Source organism: Molossus molossus, unplaced genomic scaffold (assembly GCF_014108415.1).
Source record: "Molossus molossus isolate mMolMol1 unplaced genomic scaffold, mMolMol1.p scaffold_m16_p_4, whole genome shotgun sequence".
In the NCBI taxonomy this organism is placed as follows: domain Eukaryota; kingdom Metazoa; phylum Chordata; class Mammalia; order Chiroptera; family Molossidae; genus Molossus; species Molossus molossus.
This window is the reverse complement of record NW_023425377.1, coordinates 70,848,952-70,871,729: the sequence shown is the minus strand read 5'-3', so window position 1 is coordinate 70,871,729 and position 22,778 is coordinate 70,848,952. Positions and strand designations below refer to the sequence as shown.

Here is a 22,778-nt window from a genome sequence, read left to right as displayed (position 1 = left end):
CGGGAAGCAGGGGCTTGGCGGGGGTCGCGGCGCCGCAGCCAGCGCAGCAACCCGAGGGGCCGCTGCCGCCGCCGCCGCCGCCGCCGCCCAGCGCGCTCCGGGGCCGCCGGCCACAGCCAGCACCCGCCGCCGCAGCTCCGGGACCGGCCCCGGCCGCCGCCGCCGCGATGGGCAACGCCGCCGCCGCCAAGAAGGGCAGCGAGCAGGAGAGTGGTGAGTGCTCAGGCCATGACCTCAATCCCGGACCCGCGCTGTCAGCCTCCGCCCTGTCCATCACCGCCTGGCCCCTCCCCCACGTGCCCCCCCACATTTCTCTTTGCTTACCCCTCTATGCCCCCTCCCCCTGCTTGTCCAAGGTAAGGCCTCAAGGCACTCAGAAGACCCTTCGTAAGAGCCCCCTTGCCAAAGACCTTCCCCTACTGCAAAAACTGTGCCCCCCCACCCAGCTGTCACTGCCAACTATGGCACGTATGACCGCTGGGGCCCCACATGGGGCCCTGTCACCACCCCACTCCCTACTTTCCTGGACCCTCTCCCCAGATTCTAATTCTCTCACTTCCTCACTCACCTCTCCCATAGATGGGACCCACAACCAGACTCTGACCCAGGCTTCTACTGGGAGTGCTGTGGGGTCTGCCTCCATCCCATAGGGACCTTGGTGACCACACCCCTCCCCCATCAGCTCCTGCCATCTTTCTCCTGCCCTTTTCCTCTTCACTTTACCACAGTCCCCCTCCAAACCCACTCTGCCCACTTGAGCTTTTCCCAGAGCCACCTCCAGCGTTGTTTTTCCCCTTCTGTGTTACTTGGCTTGGTGGACAGGATCTTTCTGAGTCCCTGTGCCCCTCTCTCACCCTGTCACTCTGCCACTCTGCTTGTGCGCTTTCCTCCCAGCAAGTGTTTGTCCCTGGCTGGGGTAGCAGACTGTTTATGAACCTAGAGAACTGCTTCCGTGTGTCCAAAGTCAAGTCTGAGCCAGTCTTGCTGAGTTACTTTCTTTCTCCTTCCCAGGTTGGGGTTAGGGGGCAGCAACAGAGCCCCTTTCCATATCCTACTATGCACTGAGCTCTAGGCTCCTTAGAGGGTCCTTCAATAATAAATTGTTGTTTCACAATTGAGGCTCCATCATTCACCCAGCCCCCGGTCTTCTTCACCCGCTCCTGGCTCAGGATGAAAAGTGGGTGATGAAGATGTCTGAGTTAACAAGGCTCATTCAGCTTGAGCTAGAATGGTGAGAAAGGGGACCCAAGGGATGGCAGTTGGGGAGAGTAATGGGTGACAACTAATGACCTGCTTTGCCAAGAGACAGATTCTGATTATTTCCAGGGCTCAGCCAGAAACAGGCTTGTTCCCCCTCAGCCTCCAAATTATGTTGGTCTTTTCCAGCCAACCAGAGAAAGAGATTCTGTATCTGTAAATGCCTTCAGAAATGGTGTCGATCCCCTTTTTCAATTCCTGCATCTCTTAAATTGTCATCACTCCAGGCCTAAAACTGGACCTCAGTTGATATCTACTTCCCATTACCCAGACATAGTCAGAGCTGAAAAGGGAGGGCACATCCAAATTTACCTTTCCCAGTTACTGGTCTCCAACCCCAGAGTCTGAGTCCCCTGAATGCCCCCTCCCAGAAAGACCCTGATATGAAAGCCAAAGAAACTTTATTCTCACATGGATTCAAATGGCAGAACTGAGTCGTTGAACAGCCATGGGGAGGGCTGACATGTCACCAATGGGCGGGGTTTACGGAGACAAGTGCCTGTAGCGGAGTACTTGATGACAGAGGAGCAGGTGGGTAGTGACCAAAAAAAGTCTGGGCATGAGCTTGGAGGAGACTAGGCACAGAGGGAGGGGCTGGACCCCCAGCAGGTGAGGCCTGGGAGGTAGAAGGTGGAGGCAGGCAGCTATATATTGCAGTGGCTCAGTTGAAAGTTGGAGAGATGACCTAGTCCTGGAAAACTTTCAAGGCATATCAAACACATGCGAGGGGGGGGGGGGGCTGTACAGGGTAAAAGATTGGAGGCTCTGGAAGGAACCACTAAATCTCTTAGAGCGCGGGGCGGACACCCAGGAATGGACCATCATGGTGAAGTAGGGTCACTATTTATTGGGCATCTAGGATATGCCAGACTAAGTGGTTTCCATAGATCTAGCTGCTCGAGTGATTTTCATAATGGTCTATTTTCCAAATTTTCTAAATGACTCTCTGAGTTTGATATGGATGATGTCACAGAGGCAGGATTCACATCCAGATCTGCCTACCAGCCAACTTCCTGGAACCCAGAATTTCCCAACCCAGACATTCTCAAGTTACTGCCATGATTTTTCCTCTAGTCACTTATATTTTCTTAATTTAAAATAATAAAAATGTCGACTTACTTTTGTTCTGATGTAAACTTTGATCCATCCTAAGCAGTAATATAAATGAAATCATGGGATTGCTATGCCAGTTATAGTCTCTCTGCTACACATTGAAATGGGGGTCCATGTGACTAGAAAAATGAAATATCCCTAAAATTATTTCATGCCCTGCCAAGGGGACCCATGTCACACATTGGGGAATGCCCTAAGCTGTACTTCCTTCCAGAGACTTGCAGGGGCTCTCAGAGAAGGAAATAGGATAAGGAAGGAAGCCCCACTTTGCTTGGAACTCTGATTCTGAAAGGATGGAGTTAGACAAAATTTGACCTCTCCTTAACTAGGATGGGTGGGGTGGGAGTTAGGGGCAGTAGCCAGGCCAGCCTGCAGGGGGCACCTGAATTTCATCTGCCAGACGCCAGCCATACGGAGGGAGGCACTAGTTAGGCATCCTGCAGCCCCCTGTGCTACTGTCTGGTGCCAGAGCAGTACAGTGTCAGCCTCCTCCCAAGAGAGCAGGGATCTATCTAGAGCAAGCCCTGGGGTGGGGTGAGGTGGGGAAAATCTGTACCCAAAGATGTAAAGCCATTAGCTGGGGCCTGGGCAAGATGCTAAGAGGGCAGAGAAAAAAAAAACCTAGGACCCGGCTCTGAGCAAGCTAGAGAAATTGAGAGAGGGCATTGGCCCCAAGAGGCTCCTGGGATAGGCAGCCAAGTGGGGCTCAGGCCTTGGCTGGCACTGGCCAAAAGCACCCCTGAGAACTGGCCCACAGGGCAAAGGGTAGGGCTGGTGAGAGGGAGCCCCCACTCTACCACCCCTAGACCCTAGGGACAAGCAGATCCAGGCACTGAGAGTAAGAAGTGCCCCCCCAGAAGTCCCAGGATGGAAAGAATTGTTGCCTTCTAACATGCTACAGAAATACAAAAGGGTCAAACACCTATGTATTGGCAGTTGTATGGGTGCCCAAGAGGGTCTTGTCAAGGTGGCTTTTTCCCTTAGTCTAGTCAGGCCTACAGAAACTTGAGGATCCTCTCTGCCCCTCCCCTGCACCCACTGGCCCAGGTTAGGTTTCTCTTCCTGCCAGCACCCCCACAACTCCCTGGCTCCCCCTGTAGGCAGGTATCTAGGGATGGACTTCCAACCTGGTGCAGCAGGTCTCTTGAGCCTTCCCAGCCACCATAGTTCTAGTGCCCTGAGAGGAAGACTGAGTGATGGCTTCCAACTTCAACGATGGTGAGGCTTAACCCTGTTGCTATAGCAACTCTCCAGGCACCCTGCCCCTGAAGTCAAGGAGGAGCTGCAGTAGGGTTTGGGGAACAGGCAGAGAGAAAAAGGCTTTGTACTTCTGGTTGGCCCTGGAAACCCCTCCCTTACAACCCTGAGCTGGAGGCCTGGGAAATAGGAGGGTAGGTGGTAGGCCCAGTTCAGACGAGGGAGTATGGTCCACCCAGAGCAGCAGTCCAGTTCAGAGCAGGGCAGTGGGGTAGTCTAGCCCAGTATTGGGGTTCAGCTCAGAATAGGGGTTGGTCCAGCTCAGTGATGGAGTCCAGGTCAGAATGGGGATGTTCAGATGGAGTCCAGGTCAGATGGTCCAGTACAGAATTGGGATTCATCAGACTGTGGAGTGTTCCTGCCCATTGCTGGGGGTCCAGCTCAGACTGAGGGATCACCCAGTCCAGAATAGAGTTCCAGTTCAGAATGGGGTTGGTATAGTCCAGTGTTGGGGTCAAGCTCAGACTGGAGGTGGGGAGGGTTCCAGTTCAAAGCAGGTGATCCAAGCTAGACTAGAGGAATCAACCAGCCCAGAGTAGAGGTCCCAGCCCAGGCTTTGCATCCCTACCGCAGAATTCTTGGGACAACCAAGTTTCAGTGGGGAGAGAGTACTAAGATTTGTTTAGGGAGTCTGAGACTGAGCTCCTGCTTCCTGCTGTAGTCCTGGCTTTTTGAAGGGTATCTGGGGTTCTCTTTATGAGCCCAAATAGAATCCAGACCAGGATGAAGGCTGGTACACACATCCCACCCCACTCCCCACCCCCATGGAAGACATGGGCAGGGGAGCAGGTTTCACAAGTCAGCACCTGGCTGGGTTTCCTTTCTCTGCCACTTCCAGTTGTCAGAAGGGCCACAGGTGCTAGGTACTCTGAGATAAGCTACCACTGACACTCCACTTCTTTTGGGATCTGGAAAGAAGGAGGAAGATGGTCAAGGCAGCCTCTCCCTCCCCCACCCCTGGGTTTAGCTTTTTGTTTCCGGTTTGGACTTTCACGGCCTAGAGCAGAGCCAAGCACAGGGCAAGGTTTGACAGAGGCCAAGGACATCCCAGGTTGCTGTTCCACTCTCCGCCCCTGCATAGGAACAAGAGAAAGCCAGATGTACCCATTTCTCTCTCGGAGAAGCAGGATTTGGGGAGGTGATAGGGTGGCTCTTGCACCCCCAACCCTCTCCTAACCCCCCACCCCCGCTGTTATCTCCAGCTGCTCTTTCTGCTAATTAATGGAGCTCTGGGGCCTCTTTAGCCCCCAGGGAGTCCCTGGCTGCTGCCTGGGCCAAAGCCCTTAACTCCTTCTCTGCCCAGTGGGCACTGCCCTGGGCACATCAGGTACCATCCTGTGGGTAGTCTGCCCACTTGGGGAAGCAGGAACTGGCATCCTAGAAGCAGTGAAGTCCCTGGAATGGGAAGTTAGCTTTAGCACTTCACCCCTGGGGCAGGCAGGCTAGCCAGGAGGGCCATCCTAGGGAGAATCTTCCCACTGCCTTCTGCCAAGAAGGGCCTTTGCAAACCTTGGCCAACCAGGAGCAGGTACCTTTAAATGCTTCCCTGACAACCAGCTCCTCCTCCAGGGTCCCCTGAGACCCTACCAAGGAAGCCAGCTCAGAAGCTCTGTATATTTGTGGTTCCCAGGGTAGCCTGGGATGGATCTGGGTTCAGGCAATGGCCAGGGTGGGGACTCGGAGACCACCTTCCAGCTATGGCTGCAGCTGCTCCTCTGGGCTCACCTGACTATTCGTTTCTTGAACTACCTGCACCACACCCTCTGGGCACCTAAGCCACAGTCAGCACCCTGAGCCTCCTTGCTCAGGGGCAGAGGGGCCCCAGATCACTCCATCCGACTCCACCCCCATTGCACCCTCTGCTGGAGGAGGCAGGAAGCAGAGGTGAGTTATGGGGGCTCCTGGCTCGGGGCCCCCACATCATTATTCCTCTTTATCTGCCTGTTCCTCCTGGCACTGCCACTCCCTTGTGCCCTATCCCCGAATCTGGCAAGCCAATGGCACCAGAGGGGACAGAGAAGGGCTGTGCTAGGACCAAGGCACTCAAAATCAGAAAAGCAGGACATGGTGGTTCTTAGGGATGGCTGAGAGTAAAAGAGGAAGCAAGACTAGGCATTCTGGGTTCCTCAAAAGCCCACTTCTCCCTACCTTCCTGTGAAGGTAGAGTTCCAAGAGGTTACTATCTCCCCCACCTTCATTCAGAATTTAATGTATACATTAGAGGTATCCAAGGAGGGTGGTATGTATCTGAAAAGATTCTGCTGGTGAAAGCATTGGATATGGTACTGTCCCCAGATTCAGAAAGGTCTCTCAGACCATTAGTAGCCCAGCCAGAAACCAGCCTAGGACTCCTAACCATTCCTTGACTGCCCTTCCTCTGCGCGGTCACTCTTTGTAAGGTTTTCCTGACCAATGGTCTTTCCTCTGTCTGCTGCTCTTGTAGCCCCGTGGAAGGTTCTTCTGTTTGAATGCTGAGGGAGAGCCTTGGGGACAGTGGGGGAGTGGTGTCTACCCAGAAGCTGTGGTGGGACTCTAATACTGCATATGGGTGGGACACATAGATGATAGGTAAGGCCAAAGTGCAAGTGTGTAGGACCCCTCAGGGTGGCAACTGTCCAGGAACATCAGGGGGTCGAGGACAGGTCTGTCTGTGGGCCATCCTAGTGCACTGCTACCTGTCTGGAGTGAAGCAATTAATTCCATGAGCAATGGGGTCTGGCAGGTGACCTCAGGCCCGGTCAGTCTTCTCTTCTATACAATAAGAGTAATAGCAACTCTGAGCCATCAGGGTAGGACGCAAGCATAGGAAGCATTCAGCACAGGGCTGGCACACAGGCAGGGTCCCTGAACAACAGCATGCCTGACCCCGGGGGTAGTCACAAGAATAGGTCTGTAATGTACAAATCTGTCAGGTCACACATTTAAGGTTTGAGTGCTCAATGCATCATCCCCTGTATTTTATACCTTAATTTTTAAAAATACTTGAAAGCAAAATTAATAGTCAACAATTGTATGGATTGAACCTCATGCAGGTCACTGTCCAACTCTGTTTGCCAAGATTAACTTAATCAGTCCTCACAACCACCCTGCCAAGTCATTATTATTATTATCCCCACTTTACAGATGAGGAAAGTTGAGGCCCAGAGAGGTAATGTCAGTTGCCTAAGGTTACACAGCTTAGCAGGGACCAGGCTGGGATCTGAACTTGATCTCAGTCCCAGAGTCCTGGCCCTTAACTTATTTGCTGGGCTGCCTCAGGGCGCTGGCAACAATGCCTCTTTTCAAGCCTCAGTTTTCTGGAGTGTTAAATGGGCAGAAGGATAAAAGGAAAGTTGGAGAGCTAACTAAATGAGATAGTGGAGACAAAACAGCAGGTCCAGGGTCTGCATGCTGGAAAGTCTTCCTTCCGTATTAGCTGGATGATGATATTTTTCTTGGGGTATTGAGGGGACCCTGGGGAGTGGGCATGGAGCAAATCCTCTCTTTAATCAGCTCTAGAGCCTGGCCCATGAATTGGCAAAGGCAGGAACAGGGCCAGCTGGGGACCAAGGCGACAGCTGAGCCCCCCAAGGGCGCCTGCTACCCGAGCCCCAGAGGCCTCCACCCTGGACCGGCCTCCCCAGAGAAGGGGCCTGAGGAACAGCCAAATCCTGAGGCTATAAATACCTCAGCTGGCGTTGTCCCTGGCCGTGGAATGTCGGTCAGAACTGGGGCAAGTGGGGGTGGGCTGGCCTGGGTGTTGCCCTCTGTCCCCCTGAGAGTGACCCCCAAGTTGCCCTGTACCCAATTTTGGAAGAGCTGAGGCTGGATTCCACCTCTCTGTAGTAGATGGGGCCCAGGCCCTAACCCAGATCAGGGCTCCCCACAATCTGCCCTCAGATCAGCCAGGGCACCCAAAGGTCCTGGGGGAAAAAAAGATCAGACTCTGGTTGAAACAGCTGCACCCCACTTTCCACAAATGGGCATCTCCCCAGGAATACCCTTGGCCTGCCCCAATGAGATGGGGTCTTCATTTAACTCTCCCCTCTCTTCCTTCCAGTGAAAGAGTTCTTAGCCAAAGCCAAAGAAGATTTTCTTAAAAAATGGGAAAATCCTGCTCAGGTAAGCCCCCCTGGGTACAGAGCCCCTGGAGGGGTGAACTGATGGCCCCGTCTTCCAGCTTCATCCCTGTGACATGGCTAGGATTTAGGGCCCTGTGAGGGTGCCTAGACACCCATGGGAGTTCCTAGATGGAGGCACCTGACTGCCCACTGCCAGGCTCCCCCACCCTACCACCTCCTACAACTGGTGGTCTCCACACACCACCCCCCAGCTGCCAGCAGTTCCTGGGCCCCAGTCCAGGGCTAGATCTAGCCTCTGCCACTCACCTCAAGGAATGTGCCCTCCGCCATCTTGTTTTTCCTCCCCCTGTCCTCACCCCATCACTCCCCCTGTTCCCCAGGGCTCCCTCTGCTGGTGGCAGGGAGGATGCCTCAGACCTTGGCCAAGCAAGCCACAGGAATGGCTGAGAGTAAAAGGGGAAGCAAGACTAGGCATTCTCCCAAACCCTCCACCCACAGAATACAGCCCATTTGGATCAATTTGAACGAATCAAGACCCTCGGCACAGGCTCCTTCGGGCGGGTGATGCTGGTGAAACACAAGGAGACTGGGAACCACTTCGCCATGAAGATCCTGGACAAACAAAAGGTGAGCTTATCTCTGCCATGTGGCCTGGTCCCACCTGCTGCCTGGAGTGCTCTTTCCATCCATGCACTCACCAACTACCTCTTGAGCCCCCATCATATGCCAGACCTGAGGGCCAGAAGGGCACCATGCTGCCTTCATGAGGTTCCACTCCAGGCTGACCACTAAGGGAGATCAGGCACTGGGCACAGGGTCAGACACATAACCTATATTCCAGAAAGCCGGAGGTCTTCCTTAGGGAGGTGGCATTTACATGGGCCTGCTTTCTGTAAATATTTTTGACACCTATTTATGCCAGGCACTACTCTAAAGCAGTGCTATCCAGTAGAAGTGTCACACAAACCGTGTATGATTTTAAGTTTTCTAGAAGCCCCATTAAACAAAAGAAACAGGTGGAATGCATTTTATTTTATTTTTTTCTGTATTGATTTTAGAGAGAGAGAGAGGAAGGGTGAGGTAGAGAGAGACAGAAACATCAATGAGAGAGAACATCGATTGGCTGCCTCCTGCATGCCCCCACTGGGGATTTGGCCCACAATCTGGGCATGTGCCCTGACTGGGAATTGAACCTATGACCTCTTGGTGCATGGGTCGATGCTCAACCACTGAGCCACACCAGCCGGGCTGGAATGCATTTTAACAATATGTTGTAATTAAGTCAGCATATCTACGATATTATCATTTTAATGTATATAACCATATCATTTATGAGACATTTTAAATACTTTTTTTACATACCAAGTCTTCAAAATCCAGTGTGCATTTTACACTTACAGTATATCTCATACTAATGGTACGTTTTCACTAGAAAGACAAGAAAAAGTAGAGAAGTTGAAAAAGCAAATTGGCATACCCAAGTTGTTCCAGACAGGCTTAAAAGTTGTCCAGTAACTGTATGGAGTGTCAGGTTTTATTTATTTATTTGTTTGTTTACTTATTTTTTCTTTATTGATTTTAGAGAGAGGAAGGGAAAGAGAGAGAGAGATAGAAACATCAATGAGAGAGAACATCGATTGGCCGCCTCCTGCATGGGACCCACTGGGGATTGGGCCCCCAACCTGGCCATGTTCCCTGACTGGAATCAAACCAGCAACCTCTTGGTGCATGGATTGATGCTCAACCAGTGAGCCACACCAGCTGGGCTGGAGTGTCAGTTTTTAAATTTTCACTTTAGAAATTTAAAATTTTAAACTTTGTTATCCAGTCTCTCAGACACATTTAAGCGCACAGCAGCCATATGTGGCTAGTATGGATGGTATTGGGCAGTGCAGGTATAGACACAAATGATACAGCTGTGAGCAAAGCAGAAAAGGCCCTAGCACAGGGGCTCAGAGGTAACTGAACAGCCAGGCTGCTGACTAGCATGCCTCTGACCTTAGGCAAGTCATTACCCCTCTCTGGGCTTCCAAACTGGTGTGTTCACAGTACATACCCCTCAAAGCTCCATTACTATGCACAAGGTGCCTTCTGGGGCTAGCTGAGGGCGGAGGAGGAATTAGCCTGGCATTCGGGTGGAGGTGTGTGGGTGCTCTAGATGGAGAGAAGTTTTTTGTAAACCCCCTACTCCTTGGACACTACTCTTGCTTGTCTTTCCATGTTCAGCTCCTCTGCCCCTTCCTCCAAAAAGCCTTCTCTGACTACTCCTGCCCCAGATTTAGCCCCATGGCTCATCTGGGCATCCTCAGGCCCCAAACTAACCCCTTCACGGCTCTTATCCCTCTGGGCTGAGGGGCCTGGTGACTCGTGTTCTTGTCCTGAACTGCATGCCACCTTTGGACAGGAAGCCTCAGCCTTGTTGTGTCCTTAGCACCCCACCTAGGCCACAAGCATTCACAAGAACCGACCCGGCCCTGACACCCCTACTTCCAGGCACCAGGGGATGAGGGCTCTCTCATGCCTCCTCCTCTCCACCCTCTTCCCGCTCGCAGGTGGTGAAGCTGAAACAGATCGAGCACACCCTGAATGAGAAGCGCATCCTGCAGGCTGTCAACTTCCCGTTCCTTGTCAAACTTGAATTCTCCTTCAAGGTGGGACCAGGGTCACCGTGGTGGGTCCCAGCCGTTGGGGAATAGAGGGGGCAGAGAGGGAAACCATGCCTGAGGGCTGAGGACATTCAGTGGCTACCCTAGAAGGTTGCCCACTGATGGGGGGGTGGGTCAGCCTAGGGTTCCGATACACCCAAGTTCAACTCCTGGATCTGTTCTACTTGATAACCTTGGGTGGTCATGTCACTCAACTTGGATGACATCCCTCAAAATCACTGCTCTATTTACAAAAACCTGACACACAGTCTGGGTTCAAATCCCAGCTCAGCAGCACCTGCCCATGTGACCCTGGCAAGGGACTTCACTGCCCTGAGGCTCAGTTTCCTCATCTGTAAACTGGGAATCAAAAGGTAGCAGTGACAGTTCCAAACACATCATGAGCACCCTGTGTGAGCTACTTTGGGTGCCATCCTAAGCTGGACTTCAAGAGTTGGGAAAGTTCATTCTGGGCCTGCTACCCAGGCAGTCACAAGGGACTGTGCTTGGTGTCATGCTCTACTAATGCCCTCTTCAAAAATCCATAATCATTTTTTAGCAAGGAGACTCACACTTTTATTTGGTGGAGGAGGGGGGGCACAAATTTTGTAGCCTGTCCTGGTTCCAAGAACCTTGCTCAGGACAGTCACAGACATAAGCTGCTGTGGAGTCCCCTCTCCAGCCCCCTCTCCAGCCCAGGCACCTGTAGTCTGCCCTCCCTTTTACCACTACTCCCTATAAGTAGGATAGTGGCTGTCCCTTTTTCCTCATGGGCAGAGGGAAATGCGACAGGTAGCTCATTGAGCACAGTACCTGGTGCTTATGTACTTCATATAGGAGCCCAGATTGGTGTCACTGTATTTCTGAACTCCTGCTGGTTGAGGGCACCAGGCCTTCAGGTGGGGCCCAGGGCTTGGGGAGCAGGGTCCTGATCAGCTGCTGCTCCCAACAGGATAACTCAAACTTGTACATGGTCATGGAGTATGTGCCCGGCGGGGAAATGTTCTCACACCTGCGGAGGATCGGAAGGTTCAGGTGAGTGGACTGCCCCCAGCTACACCAGGCCTGGGGTTGTCCACACACAGTGTCATATGACCAAGCCATCTGGGGATGTGCAGGTGGCCTCTTCAGTACCCTGTGAGTTCTTGGTTTCCCTGAACTAAGGAATCTGCAATGTTTCAACCACCATGAAACAAAATAAACATAGTAACTTAGGTATCGCATTTTAAATTGATGATTTTATGAAGTTTTAAAATTTATGCTATTTTATTTTTTTATTCACATAGCTATGCACTTTATATACAATAAAATGCACAGGTCTTCGGTGTTCTATTCCATGAGTTTTGACTGTTGCATACATTTGTGTAACCACCTCCCAAAACACTGTATTTAGCATTTCATCACCCCAGAAAATTCCCTTAAATGCAGATCACCACCCCAACAAAGGCAATTGTCCCTTCTCGCTTTAAACACCATAGAATGTGTTTGGTCTAGGTTTGGACTTGATATAAATGGCATCACACAGTTCATATTCTTTTGTCCTTTTCTTTCTCTTCATTTAATTGTTTTGAGTTCTAGCCACAGTTTTGAGCATATTCATCATTTGTCCTGGTGGTAGTGTTGTGTAGGATTCCACTGTATGAATCTATCACAATCTGTGACGCAATTCCTCTGTTGAGGGACTTCTGGGCTCCTTCCAGTGTGGAACTCTATATGAATAAGGCTGCTCCTCTTACACATTTTGGATAGCTGGGCTGGAGGCCACTCTCTAGATTCACATGCAAGACCATTTGGGGGCAAGTGGGTCCTGCTGGGTGTGGCCACTCACACTCATCCATCCCCTCTCCACTTGTCCCTGCCAGTGAGCCCCATGCCCGCTTCTATGCTGCCCAGATCGTCCTGACCTTTGAGTACCTGCACTCGCTTGATCTCATTTACCGGGACCTGAAGCCGGAGAACCTTCTCATCGACCAGCAGGGCTACATTCAGGTACCCACCAGGCCAGGCAAGGGACAACCCCAGGTGGCCGTGGCCTGGACCCTCTCTCCCTCGCTCTCCATCAGCCCCACTCTTGTGCCCACAGGTGACAGACTTCGGTTTCGCAAAGCGTGTGAAAGGCCGCACCTGGACTTTATGCGGGACCCCCGAATACCTGGCCCCCGAAATCATTCTGAGCAAAGTAGGTGCCTCCCCACCCCTCCGGCTGCTCCTGAGGCCTGCTTTGTCTGTGCCCCCTCTGCACCCTTCTCCCCTCATCCTGCACCCCCTTCTCGCTCCAGGGCTACAACAAGGCTGTGGACTGGTGGGCCCTGGGGGTTCTCATCTATGAGATGGCTGCCGGCTACCCGCCCTTCTTTGCTGACCAGCCCATTCAGATCTACGAGAAGATTGTTTCTGGGAAGGTGAGGCCTTGGATGCAGGGGCTCCACCTGGGACAAACCCCTTCCCACCCACCATCTTTGTCAGAACAATCCAGAAGTTCATTAAGTCAGGCCAGGCAGTGAAGCTAGGTGCATCTGCCATGCGAACTGAGGTCAACACCTCACACAACCTCATTGACTATTCCTGGACCCACAGTGCCTCTTAAGGGCTTCCAAAACCTCAAGCCTCACCCGTATTTCTACCCTGCTCTATATGAGGCTCTACTCACTCCTAATTGTCCCCCTTAATGTAATTTTTCACAAGTTTCACAGAAAAGCTAATGCATTTGGTTCCTAGACCCCACTGGACAGTCATTTGGGGTATATGGCCCATACCCCTCTTCTCAAATGCAGAGATTCTAACTCAGAGGGTGCAGGTAAGGGGACTGTTAGACCTAGCATCTACAGAGTGCATTAAGCACCCACTGCCCCAGTGCACCCCCTCTGTCCTACCCAGAACTCTGAGGGACTAAGGAAGCTGAGGTGTGGAGAGGGGATATGTCTGGTCCAAGATCCAAGGGCCCGAGAGAGGTGGGAACCTCACTTTTGTCTTCAGCTCACCCATCTCACTGGGAGGATTCAACCATCCCTCCATCCAGACCAGGAAATGGTGGAAGTAACTTCCAGCTCAGCCTGCGTGGGTTGACTAACTCCTGGTAACAGCTCTGCCATCCCTTGGCTTTTTTTTTTTTTTTCTCTATATCGATTTTAGAGGGAGAGAGAGATAGAAACATCGATGAGAGAGAACATCAATTGGCGACCTCTTGCATGCCCCCCACTGGGGATTTAGCCCACAACCTGGGCATGTGCCCTGACCAAGAATCTAATCAGCGACCTCTTGGTGCATGGGTTGACCTTTAACCATTTAGCCACACCAGCTGGGCACCCCTTGGCTTTGAAACCACGGGCAAGTGCCTTCCCCCTCTGAGCCTCATCTTATGCACCTGAGAACTGAGGAACCAGCCACCTGCCTCTCAGAGAGGTTGAGAGAAATCACATATGCAAAGTGGGGTCGGAAAGGGAAAGAGGAGATGACTGCCACCAGGCACAATACAAATTGCCTACAGAATGGCTCAAAGTGGGAAACAAAGAAAAAGCCATAGAAGGTTCCAAGAGGGAAGAGGAGAAGAGCATAACTGCCTTCTTTGTAGCATTTCACAGTTCCCACGCACCCTCAGCAGTATTATCTCCCTCATGCAACCCTGGGATATCTGTCCCATGCTGGAAAGGCAGGCACAGGCCCAGAGAGGTTAAAGGCCATGGCCAAGGTCACAGCCTGTAAGAGGCAGAGTAGTGTTGGAAATCCAATAAATAGTTGCATATGAAACCATGGGTTCAGAGCATTTGGTGAAAGTTTCTGGGAGATTTGAACTGAGCCTTAAAGAATGGAAGAGCCTTAGCTGTCCAGAGAGAGAAATAGAAAAACAGTTGTTTCGCCCTGGCCGGTTTGGCTCAGCGGTTAGAGCGTCAGCCTGCAGTCCAGAGAGACCCTGGTTCGGTTCCCGCTAAGGGCATGTACCTCAGCCCTGGTTGGTCATGCAGGTGGCAGCCACTCGAGGCAGCCACTCGATGTGTCCCTTTCACGTCGATGTTTCTCTCTCTCTCTCTCTTCCTCTCTCTCCCTCCCACTCTATCTGAACAAAAAATGGAAAAATGTCCTCAGGTGAGGATAAAAAAAAAAAAAAAGAAAGAAAAACAGTTGTTTCTCTCAAAAGCATGGATATTTCTGAAGTCCCAAGACCTGAGCAGAACCACCTTAGGAAATAATGGCTAAAATTGCAAGTCTGAAAAATAAAATAAAAATGCAAGTCTGGAGTCTAACACACCCAAGAGGGAGCTACCCTGTCCCGCTCATCTGTGTGACCTTGGGCAAGCTGTATAACTCTTTTAAGCCTCACTTTCTTCTCTAGAATGGAACCATCATAACACTTAACTTGGAGCAACAGTTCTCAAAGTGTTCCCCTCTCCCACATCATCAGCATGGCCAGGGAACTAGCTAGAAATGCTGACTCTCAGGACCCATTCCCAGACCTGAATCAGAAACCAACACTGATTCACTGTTCTAATGGGATTCTGACACACTCAAGTTGGTCCTGTGCCCCATAGGACTGTTAGATGTCAAAGGCAGTGTGCTGGGGTCCCCAAGCTCCAGACCTGTTTCCCACCCTGTCTGTGTCCTTCCCCTCCCCCTCCCCTCAGGTGCGGTTCCCATCCCACTTCAGCTCTGACCTGAAGGATCTGCTGCGGAACCTCCTGCAGGTGGACCTCACCAAGCGCTTTGGGAACCTCAAGAATGGAGTCAATGACATCAAGAACCACAAGTGGTTTGCCACGACTGACTGGATTGCCATCTACCAGAGGAAGGTATGTGTCCCCCCTCCCCTCCCTGGGTACACTGAGGGCTCTGAGAGCAGGTCAAGAGCCAGGGAGGGCTGTCAGTGGAGAGATAGAAAGGGAAAAATAATTTGAAAACAGGCTCTGGGTCATTCTAGCTGGGGCAGCTTAGAGCAGTGGAGATCTAGAAATGGGATTACAAGGTCACTTGGCTACTCTGACCTTGGGCCTTCCAGAGGAGATGTCCCTCTCTGGAAAATCATTTCCCCATTGGTGAGTTGGCTATAATAAGATTCTTGGGTTGTTAAGGTGAGTCCACACCCGAATGCTAAGCTCAGGCCTGGGTCTGAGTAAGTTATCTCATGAATGTTAGGCCATTTGTATTTATTGTTTTAACAAGGATTATGTTGACTGCTGAGGTCTGGGTAATTTTGACCCCTCTCCAGGTGGAAGCTCCCTTCATACCAAAGTTTAAAGGCCCTGGGGACACGAGTAACTTTGACGACTATGAAGAGGAAGAGATCCGAGTCTCCATCAATGAGAAGTGTGGCAAGGAGTTTTCTGAGTTTTAGGGGTGTGCCTGTGCCCCCAAGGGTTTTCTTTCTTTTTTTGTGGGGGGTGGGTGGGAGGGTTGGATTGAACAGCCAGAGGGCCCCAGAGTTCCTTACATCTAATTTCACCCCCACCCCACCCTCCAGGTAGGGGAGCAGGAAGCCCAGATATTCAGAGGGGCAGGAACACCAGCTGCTCCCCCCCACCCCCTTCAGCCTCCTGCCCTCCCTAATGCTTTTGCCTTCCTCCATCCCAGCCCACTTCTACCTGTTTTGAAGGAGTATCTAAGTTCTAGTCAGACCAGGTCTTGCTAGTGTATCCAGGGACAGGGTGTGGAAAGAGGGGTCCAAACTTAACTCCAGCCCCCTTCCCTCCCCACCTCCCTCACCAAACCACCAGCAAACTTGCTAAGGGAAAATAAAAGAATGGCCAACCTTCCTTTCAAAGCAATCTTGCCTGGGAAGGAGAGATTTTAGTGACATGTGCAGTGGGCTACTTGCTAGAATTTTTTAAAAAACAATTTACGAACTTATTTAAGTTCCACCAGTGCCTCCCTCCCACCTTCGTAAAACCCACTCCCACCCCACCCCCCCTCCAAATCCATTTTTACAAGCTGGGAAGCAGACTGATGTGTAAAGGAAAGAGCTGGGGTTCCAACCTCTTCCCCCAAGCTGCTAATTACCCCCTCCCCTGCCAAGTCTAGAAGGGTCTCAGCCCCTTTAGAAAGTCCGTACCCCCTTCTGCTCCAACAGACCTTTCTTCACCCTTGGGCTTTGGGACCCAGACAAAGCAGCTGCCCCTCTCCCTGCCAAAGAGGAGTTGTCCCCACAAAAAGATAGAGGGGGAGCCCCAAACCCAGGGTCTTTCTTCCCCGTGGCACTCCCCCAAATTCCTTAATTTTATTCTCAGCTAGATTTTAATGCCCAGCCTCTTAGCTGTTTGGGAAGGCAACCAAAGCCCCTCCTTCCCCCTCTGTGGTCCCGGTTCAAGGCCAGGGTTGCTGGGGAGGGGCTGTCTGTTTTAGTCACCCAACAGTCCCTGCCCGCCCCCCCCCCATCCTGGGTGCTCCTCTGCATAGCTGTCAGCTATCACCTCTTCCCCCCCATTTGTGCTTTTTTTCTGTAATAGAAAAGTGGGGAGCCCCTACTCAACCCCAAATCTGCCCCTCACAACTTCTCCCCAATCCCAGGAGGAGCTCTCAGGCCTGGGGTCGGCCCCGGGTGGGCGCAGGGGTGATTCAACCTGTGTGCTGGGAAGGACGCGACTTCCTCTTGAACAGTGTGCTGTTGTAAACATATTTGAAAACTATTACCAATAAAGTTTTGTTTAAAAAAAAGTGTTGCTGGTGTTCCCGACTTTGGTCAACTGCCCCCACCCACCACCACCACCACCACCACCACACACCAAGGGAGGTTGGAAAGGGAATTTCGCACCCCAATGTCCAGGCTGATCAAGACCTGGACTGCAGTCCTTGTAAAACCAGGTTTAGCTGACTTCCGTCACTACCCCACCCCCCAGGCCCTGCAAGAGAAGGGGGCGCCAAACAACCCTATAACCCTGAATTCGGGGTTCCACAAGTCTGCGTCGCGCCCCTCTCTGCATAGAGCCCCAGGCCGAGAGGGAGCTCCAAGGAGACTCCAGGGCCCGCAGTGAGCAGGAGGCCGAGCTTCAGGGTGGGGCGAGGGAAGGGGGGCCTGGTTGAGGGTGGTCAAGGGTTGGGGAGACGGTGCGCATCCCCCTCCCTGCCTCAGCGCAGGGCCAAGCGTGCCCTAGAGCCACTGGGGTGACAGCGGCTCGAAGGTTCCCGCGGCGCCCAGCAAGCTCAGCAGCCCGGCCCGCGAGCGGCGAGTTCCCGGTAAGTGCGGTCCCGAGAGCGGAGCGCGCCTGGGAGGCGTGGAGATGGGGGCTGGGCGCCGGGGACGTCTGGGTCCCGCGCCCAATGGCTGGAGGGCGGCCGAGCGCCGCCCGTCCGCCCTGCCCGCCCCCTCTCCCCTCCCCCCCGGCGCTCCCGCTCCCCTACCCCTCCCCCGCCCGCTGCTTTCCCCCGCCCCCGCCCCGGCGCCAACTCCGCGGCGCCTCCTTAAAAAGCGCGCGGGAGTTGTAAGGGGGGGGCTCGGAGCGAGCCGGAGTGAGCCGGAGCTCAGGGTAAAGGGGGCGGGCGGGGGGGCCCGGGCTCCACCTTAAAAGCGGGCGCGTGGGGGTGGGAGGGAGGAAGGCGGGCGGCGGGGTGGAGGGAGGGAGGGAAGGAAGGGGGGTCGGAGTGTCCCGGGCGCAGGCCGCGCGTGCGGCGGCGGCGGCGGCGGCGGCGGCGGCGGCGGGGAGGGGCCGGCCGCGCCGCGCTCCCCTCCTCCCTCCTCGCATCCCCGGCCCCGCGCGCGCCCAGCAGAAGCGGGTCTGTGTGTGCGTGCGTGCGAGTGAGTGAGTGTGTGCATATTTTTTTTCCTCTCTTTTCTTTCTCTCACTGTTTTCTCTCCCTCTCCCTCTCCCTCTCTCTCTCTCTCCCTCTCTCTCTCTCTCTCTCTCGCTTTTTTTTTTTTTTGCAAAGAAACAGCAGCGCCGCCGCCGCTCCGCCGAGGCGCTGCGCCCCCCGGGGGGGAGGGTGGAGGAGGAGGCGGGCAGCGGCGGAGGGAGGGGAGCCGGGGAGGGGGGCGCCGCGCTGGGAGGGAGGCAGCGCGCACGGTGCAGCCGGGCCGGGCGGGAGGCATGGCGGGGCCCCCGGCCCTACCCCCGCCGGAGACGGCGGCGGCCGCCACCACAGCGGCCGCTGCCTCGTCGTCCGCTGCTTCCCCGCACTACCAAGAGTGGATCCTAGACACCATCGACTCGCTGCGCTCGCGCAAGGCGCGGCCGGACCTGGAGCGCATCTGCCGGATGGTGCGGCGGCGGCACGGCCCGGAGCCGGAGCGCACGCGCGCCGAGCTAGAGAAACTGATCCAGCAGCGCGCCGTTCTACGGGTCAGCTACAAGGGGAGCATCTCGTACCGCAACGCGGCGCGCGTCCAGCCGCCCCGGCGCGGAGCCACCCCGCCGGCTCCGCCGCGCGCCCCCCGCGGGGGCCCTACCGCCGCGCCGCCGCCCACGCCCGCCCCGCCGCCGCCGCCCGCGCCCGTCGCCGCCGCCGCCCCGGCCCGGGCGCCCCGTGCGGCCGCCGCCGCTACAGCGCCCCCCTCGCCCGGCCCCGCGCAGCCGAGCCCCCGCGCGCAGCGGGCCGCGCCCCTGTCCGCGCCGCCGCCGGCGCCCGCCGCTCCTTTGGCAGTGGCGCCTCCGACCGGCCCGCGTCGCGCCCCCCCTCCTGCCGTCGCTGCCCGGGAATCTCCACTGCCACCACCGCCACAGCCGCCGGCGCCGCCACAGCAGCAGCAGCAGCAGCAGCAGCAGCCGCCACCGCCGCAGCCACAGCAGCCGCCGGAGGGGGGCGCGGCGCGGGCCGGCGGCCCTGCGCGGCCCGTGAGCCTGCGGGAAGTCGTGCGCTACCTCGGGGGCAGTGGCGGTGCTGGTGGCCGCCTGACCCGTGGCCGTGTGCAGGGGCTGCTGGAGGAGGAGGCGGCGGCGCGAGGCCGCCTAGAGCGCACCCGTCTCGGAGCGCTCGCGCTGTCCCGCGGGGACAGGCCTGGACGGGCGCTGCCGGCTGCCAGCGCCCGTGCGTCTCGGAGCAAGGTGAGCGAGCCGGGTAAGGAGGGCGCCGCACGTTGGGCAGGTGCGGGCAAAGTTAGTGGTGGGGGTGCAAGTCCTGGGAGGATCCGGACGTTTTGGGCTTTTCGAGTCTTTCCTGTGGACTCATCGAGTAGCGACCTTGTAAGTGACTATTCTTTCTGAGCCTCAGTTTCCTCCGGTGTAAAACGGGACTTAACAGTAGCGACCTCTTGGGGTTGAGCGAGATTTGGCTACTGAGAGCTTTATTAACACACATCTTGGCACGGAGCGAATATGTAAAAGTTAGTCTGTTGATGTTAAAGGTCGTCATTGGTACACTGTTGGGACCTGGATTCCAGGGACTGGGCCCAGGGCCAGAATAGCTGCTAACCTTACCTGCTCTCTCCTTGGCATCAGAGAGGTGGAGAAGAGCGACTGCTTGAGAAGGAAGAAGAGGAAGAAGAAGATGATGATGATGAAGATGAAGATGATGAAGACAATGTGTCTGAAGGCTCCGAGGTACTGGAGGGTGACCGTCCTGCAGTTGCCCAGCACCACCAGCTTAATGGCGAGCGGGGCCCTCAGAGTGCCAAGGAGAGGGTCAAGGAGTGGACACCTTGTGGACTCCACCAGGGCCAGGATGAAGGGCGGGGCCCAGCACCAGGCAGTGGCACTCGCCAGGTATTCTCTATGGCAGCCATGAATAAGGAAGGAGGATCAGGTAAGGATTCCTCTGTGTAGGGGAGGATGTCTGGTGAGAAGGAACCAAGCCCAAAAACAAAGCAACAGGCAGATGCTTTTTCATTCCCAGCCTCTGCTGCTACTGGGCCAGACTCCCCATCCCCGGTGCCTTTGCCTCCAGGAAAACCAGCCCTGCCTGGGGGTGATGGAAACCCCTTTGGCTGTCCGTAAGTTGGGGTTTTGAGATAAGAGGGTAGTGCCCATGGGTGTATAACAACCAGAGTAACATCACTGCTTACTGGTTCCTTTTTTTTCCAATTCAGTTCTGGGCGCAAAGAGAAGCCAACTGACCCTGTGGAGTGGACAGTGATGGACGTGGTAGAATATTTCACAGAGGCCGGCTTCCCTGAGCAGGCAACAGCTTTCCAAGAACAGGTGAGTCCCCAACTGTCAACTTCCCTAGTCTATTCCAGGGCCTCAGTGGGGGTCTGCTCTGACTGTTCTGTCTCTCTCTGTCCCACCCAGGAAATTGATGGCAAGTCTCTCCTGCTCATGCAGCGGACAGATGTGCTAACTGGCCTGTCTATCCGCCTTGGCCCAGCCCTGAAAATCTACGAGCACCACATCAAGGTGCTCCAACAAGGCCACTTTGAGGATGATGATCCTGATGGCTTTCTAGGCTGAGTGCCCAGCCTGACCCCTGCCCCAACCAATTCCAGCCCCATCTCACCCAAGTCCCCTGGAGTCCAGGAGCTGGACCGGGGACATACTCAGCCCTCATAACAGATTCCAATGAGGGGACACCCTTCCCTACTCATATCTTCCCTGTGTCTCCCCAACACACACACACATCTGGCCTCCAGCATATTCCAAATTCCATGATGGAGGAGTGTGGGGTGGGACAGGGCCTGCTCATTTCACCCCAAGAGGCTAGTCCTCTCCCCCACCCCCAGCCTAGGACATTTTTTGGAAAAAGAAAAAGAAATGGGGACTTCTCATCTCCCCTAGGTCTTTAGTTCAGCCAGATGTTTCCTATATAAATGATTTGTTCTGCCTGTTCATTTTGGTGGGTGGCCTTTCTTTTCCCCACCAACCAGGCCCCTTGGTCTGCCCCCAGCCTCTATCCCCTGGGAATAGCTGGGGTGAGGTCAGTGGGTCTTCCCTACTCCTCCCTTTTCTGTTGGTTGTTGCTCCAGCTGGCTGTATTGCTTTTTAATATTGCACCGAAGGTTTTTTAAATAAAGTTTTAAAAAAAAAAAAGAAAGAAAAGAAAAAAGGCCAGAAGTCCCATTTTATCAATGGAGTGAGGGTGGGGCGTTGAACCACACCAGCCTTCTGGGAGTTGGGTTAGCACTGAATTGTTCTTGGAGGGAGACTGGTAGTGAATGGGAATGTCTCACAGTCTGCTGTAATAGTGATTGCTCCAAGAGGACAGGAATATTTGCTTAGTTCTATTATATCCCCATGCCCAGAACAGTGTCCCAGCACAGTAAGTGTTCAATTTGAGTGACTAGAAGTCAACTTGGCTTTACTTTTTTTTTTTAATTTTTTTTTTTCTTTATTGATTTTAGAGAGAGAGGGAGGGAGGGAGGGAGAAACATAGACAAGAGAGAACATTGGCCGCCTCCTGCAGGCCCCCGACTGGGGATTTGGCCCACAACCTGGGCATGTGCCCTGACCAGGAATCCAACAGGCAACTTCCTGGTACATGGGTGGACGCCCAGCCACAGAGCCACGTTTCCTTGGTGGTTCTCTCCACAGCCCCATGAGGCAGAGCATGTAAAAACCGACTTTACAGCCCTGGCCAGTTTGGTTCAGCGGTTAGAGCGTCGGCCTGCGGTCCAGAGAGACCTGGGTTCGGTTCCCGCTAGGGGCACGTACCTCGGGTACCTCGGTTGCAGTTTGTCCCCAGCCCTGAATGGGTCATGTGGGTGGCAACCACTCGATGTGTCCCTTTCACGTCGATGTTTCTCTCCCTCCCATTCTATCTGAACAAAAAATGTCCTCGGGTGAGGATAAAAAAAAAAACCCACTTTACAGATGAGGCAACTGGCTCCCTACAGCAAAAATACTTGCTTAGGGGTCACACAAGTTGGGATCCAACACCTGTGAGCATTTTACCCAGAGTCTTTAAGTATAATTAACATATTTGGCTTCATATGTATATATCTGATAGCCTTTGCATACTACAAAGAACTTGGGAGCAGGGATGTGTTCTGGGTCCATGGCAGAATCTCCAAGCTACAAGGTCCTCACTCCATAAAAGGAACAAAGGATTGGGTTATCAACTGAGCTCATAGGATGGGGAAATTTTTACAAGTGGATAACTTTATTAGTAATAACAGCTACTACATTACAAGTCCCTACTAAGTTCTAATGCAGCTTCTCAACTCCATTAGTTTTTAAAATACAGATTCCGGGGCCGGCGTCAGAGGCTCTGCTGGTAGGGGCGGATGTCTACCTTTATATTACTGCGCCCCAGGATTTGGACGCGCTGCAGAGACCCCTCTTCCCTAAGAAACTGCCTCAAGAGAAAGGCAGTGCTCCCCCCCCCCCAAAGACATGGCCGCGCCAGTGCTGGCCCAGGTCGCCCCCCCACCCCCATCTCCGTTGGATTGCTGGAGCGCGCGCCCAAGCGGACCCAAGCGGCGCGTCCCTCCTGCGTGTTGAAATTCAAACGAGGCGAGCTCCGCGCGGTGCGACCCTGGCAGAGCGGTCGAGAGGCAGGGGTGAGGTTGACTGGGCTGCGCTCCCAGTCAGGCGAGTCAGAGGTTCCCGGGGCGGGGTCGAACCCGCGGCCAACCGGAGCGGTGGAGACTTAAAAG

At 54.1% G+C, this 22,778-nt stretch overlaps 2 protein-coding genes across 2 annotated transcripts; both read left to right on the top strand.

The window, feature by feature from the left end:
• The first annotated feature begins 163 nt into the window (after positions 1-163).
• PRKACA (protein kinase cAMP-activated catalytic subunit alpha) lies at positions 164-15,716 on the top strand. The gene is made up of 10 exons (XM_036241019.1): positions 164-213; positions 7,667-7,728; positions 8,187-8,315; positions 10,241-10,339; positions 11,286-11,368; positions 12,196-12,322; positions 12,417-12,512; positions 12,613-12,735; positions 14,953-15,117; positions 15,534-15,716. The coding sequence occupies exons 1-10, from the start codon at positions 168-170 to the stop codon at positions 15,657-15,659; spliced, it is 1,056 nt and encodes a 351-aa protein (XP_036096912.1). The 5' UTR covers positions 164-167; the 3' UTR covers positions 15,660-15,716.
• A 2,273-nt stretch (positions 15,717-17,989) lies between these two features.
• Positions 17,990-21,203, top strand: SAMD1 (sterile alpha motif domain containing 1). The gene is made up of 5 exons (XM_036240495.1): positions 17,990-19,296; positions 19,690-19,993; positions 20,084-20,180; positions 20,277-20,388; positions 20,479-21,203. The coding sequence occupies exons 1-5, from the start codon at positions 18,343-18,345 to the stop codon at positions 20,635-20,637; spliced, it is 1,626 nt and encodes a 541-aa protein (XP_036096388.1). The 5' UTR covers positions 17,990-18,342; the 3' UTR covers positions 20,638-21,203.
• The last annotated feature ends 1,575 nt before the right edge of the window (positions 21,204-22,778 follow it).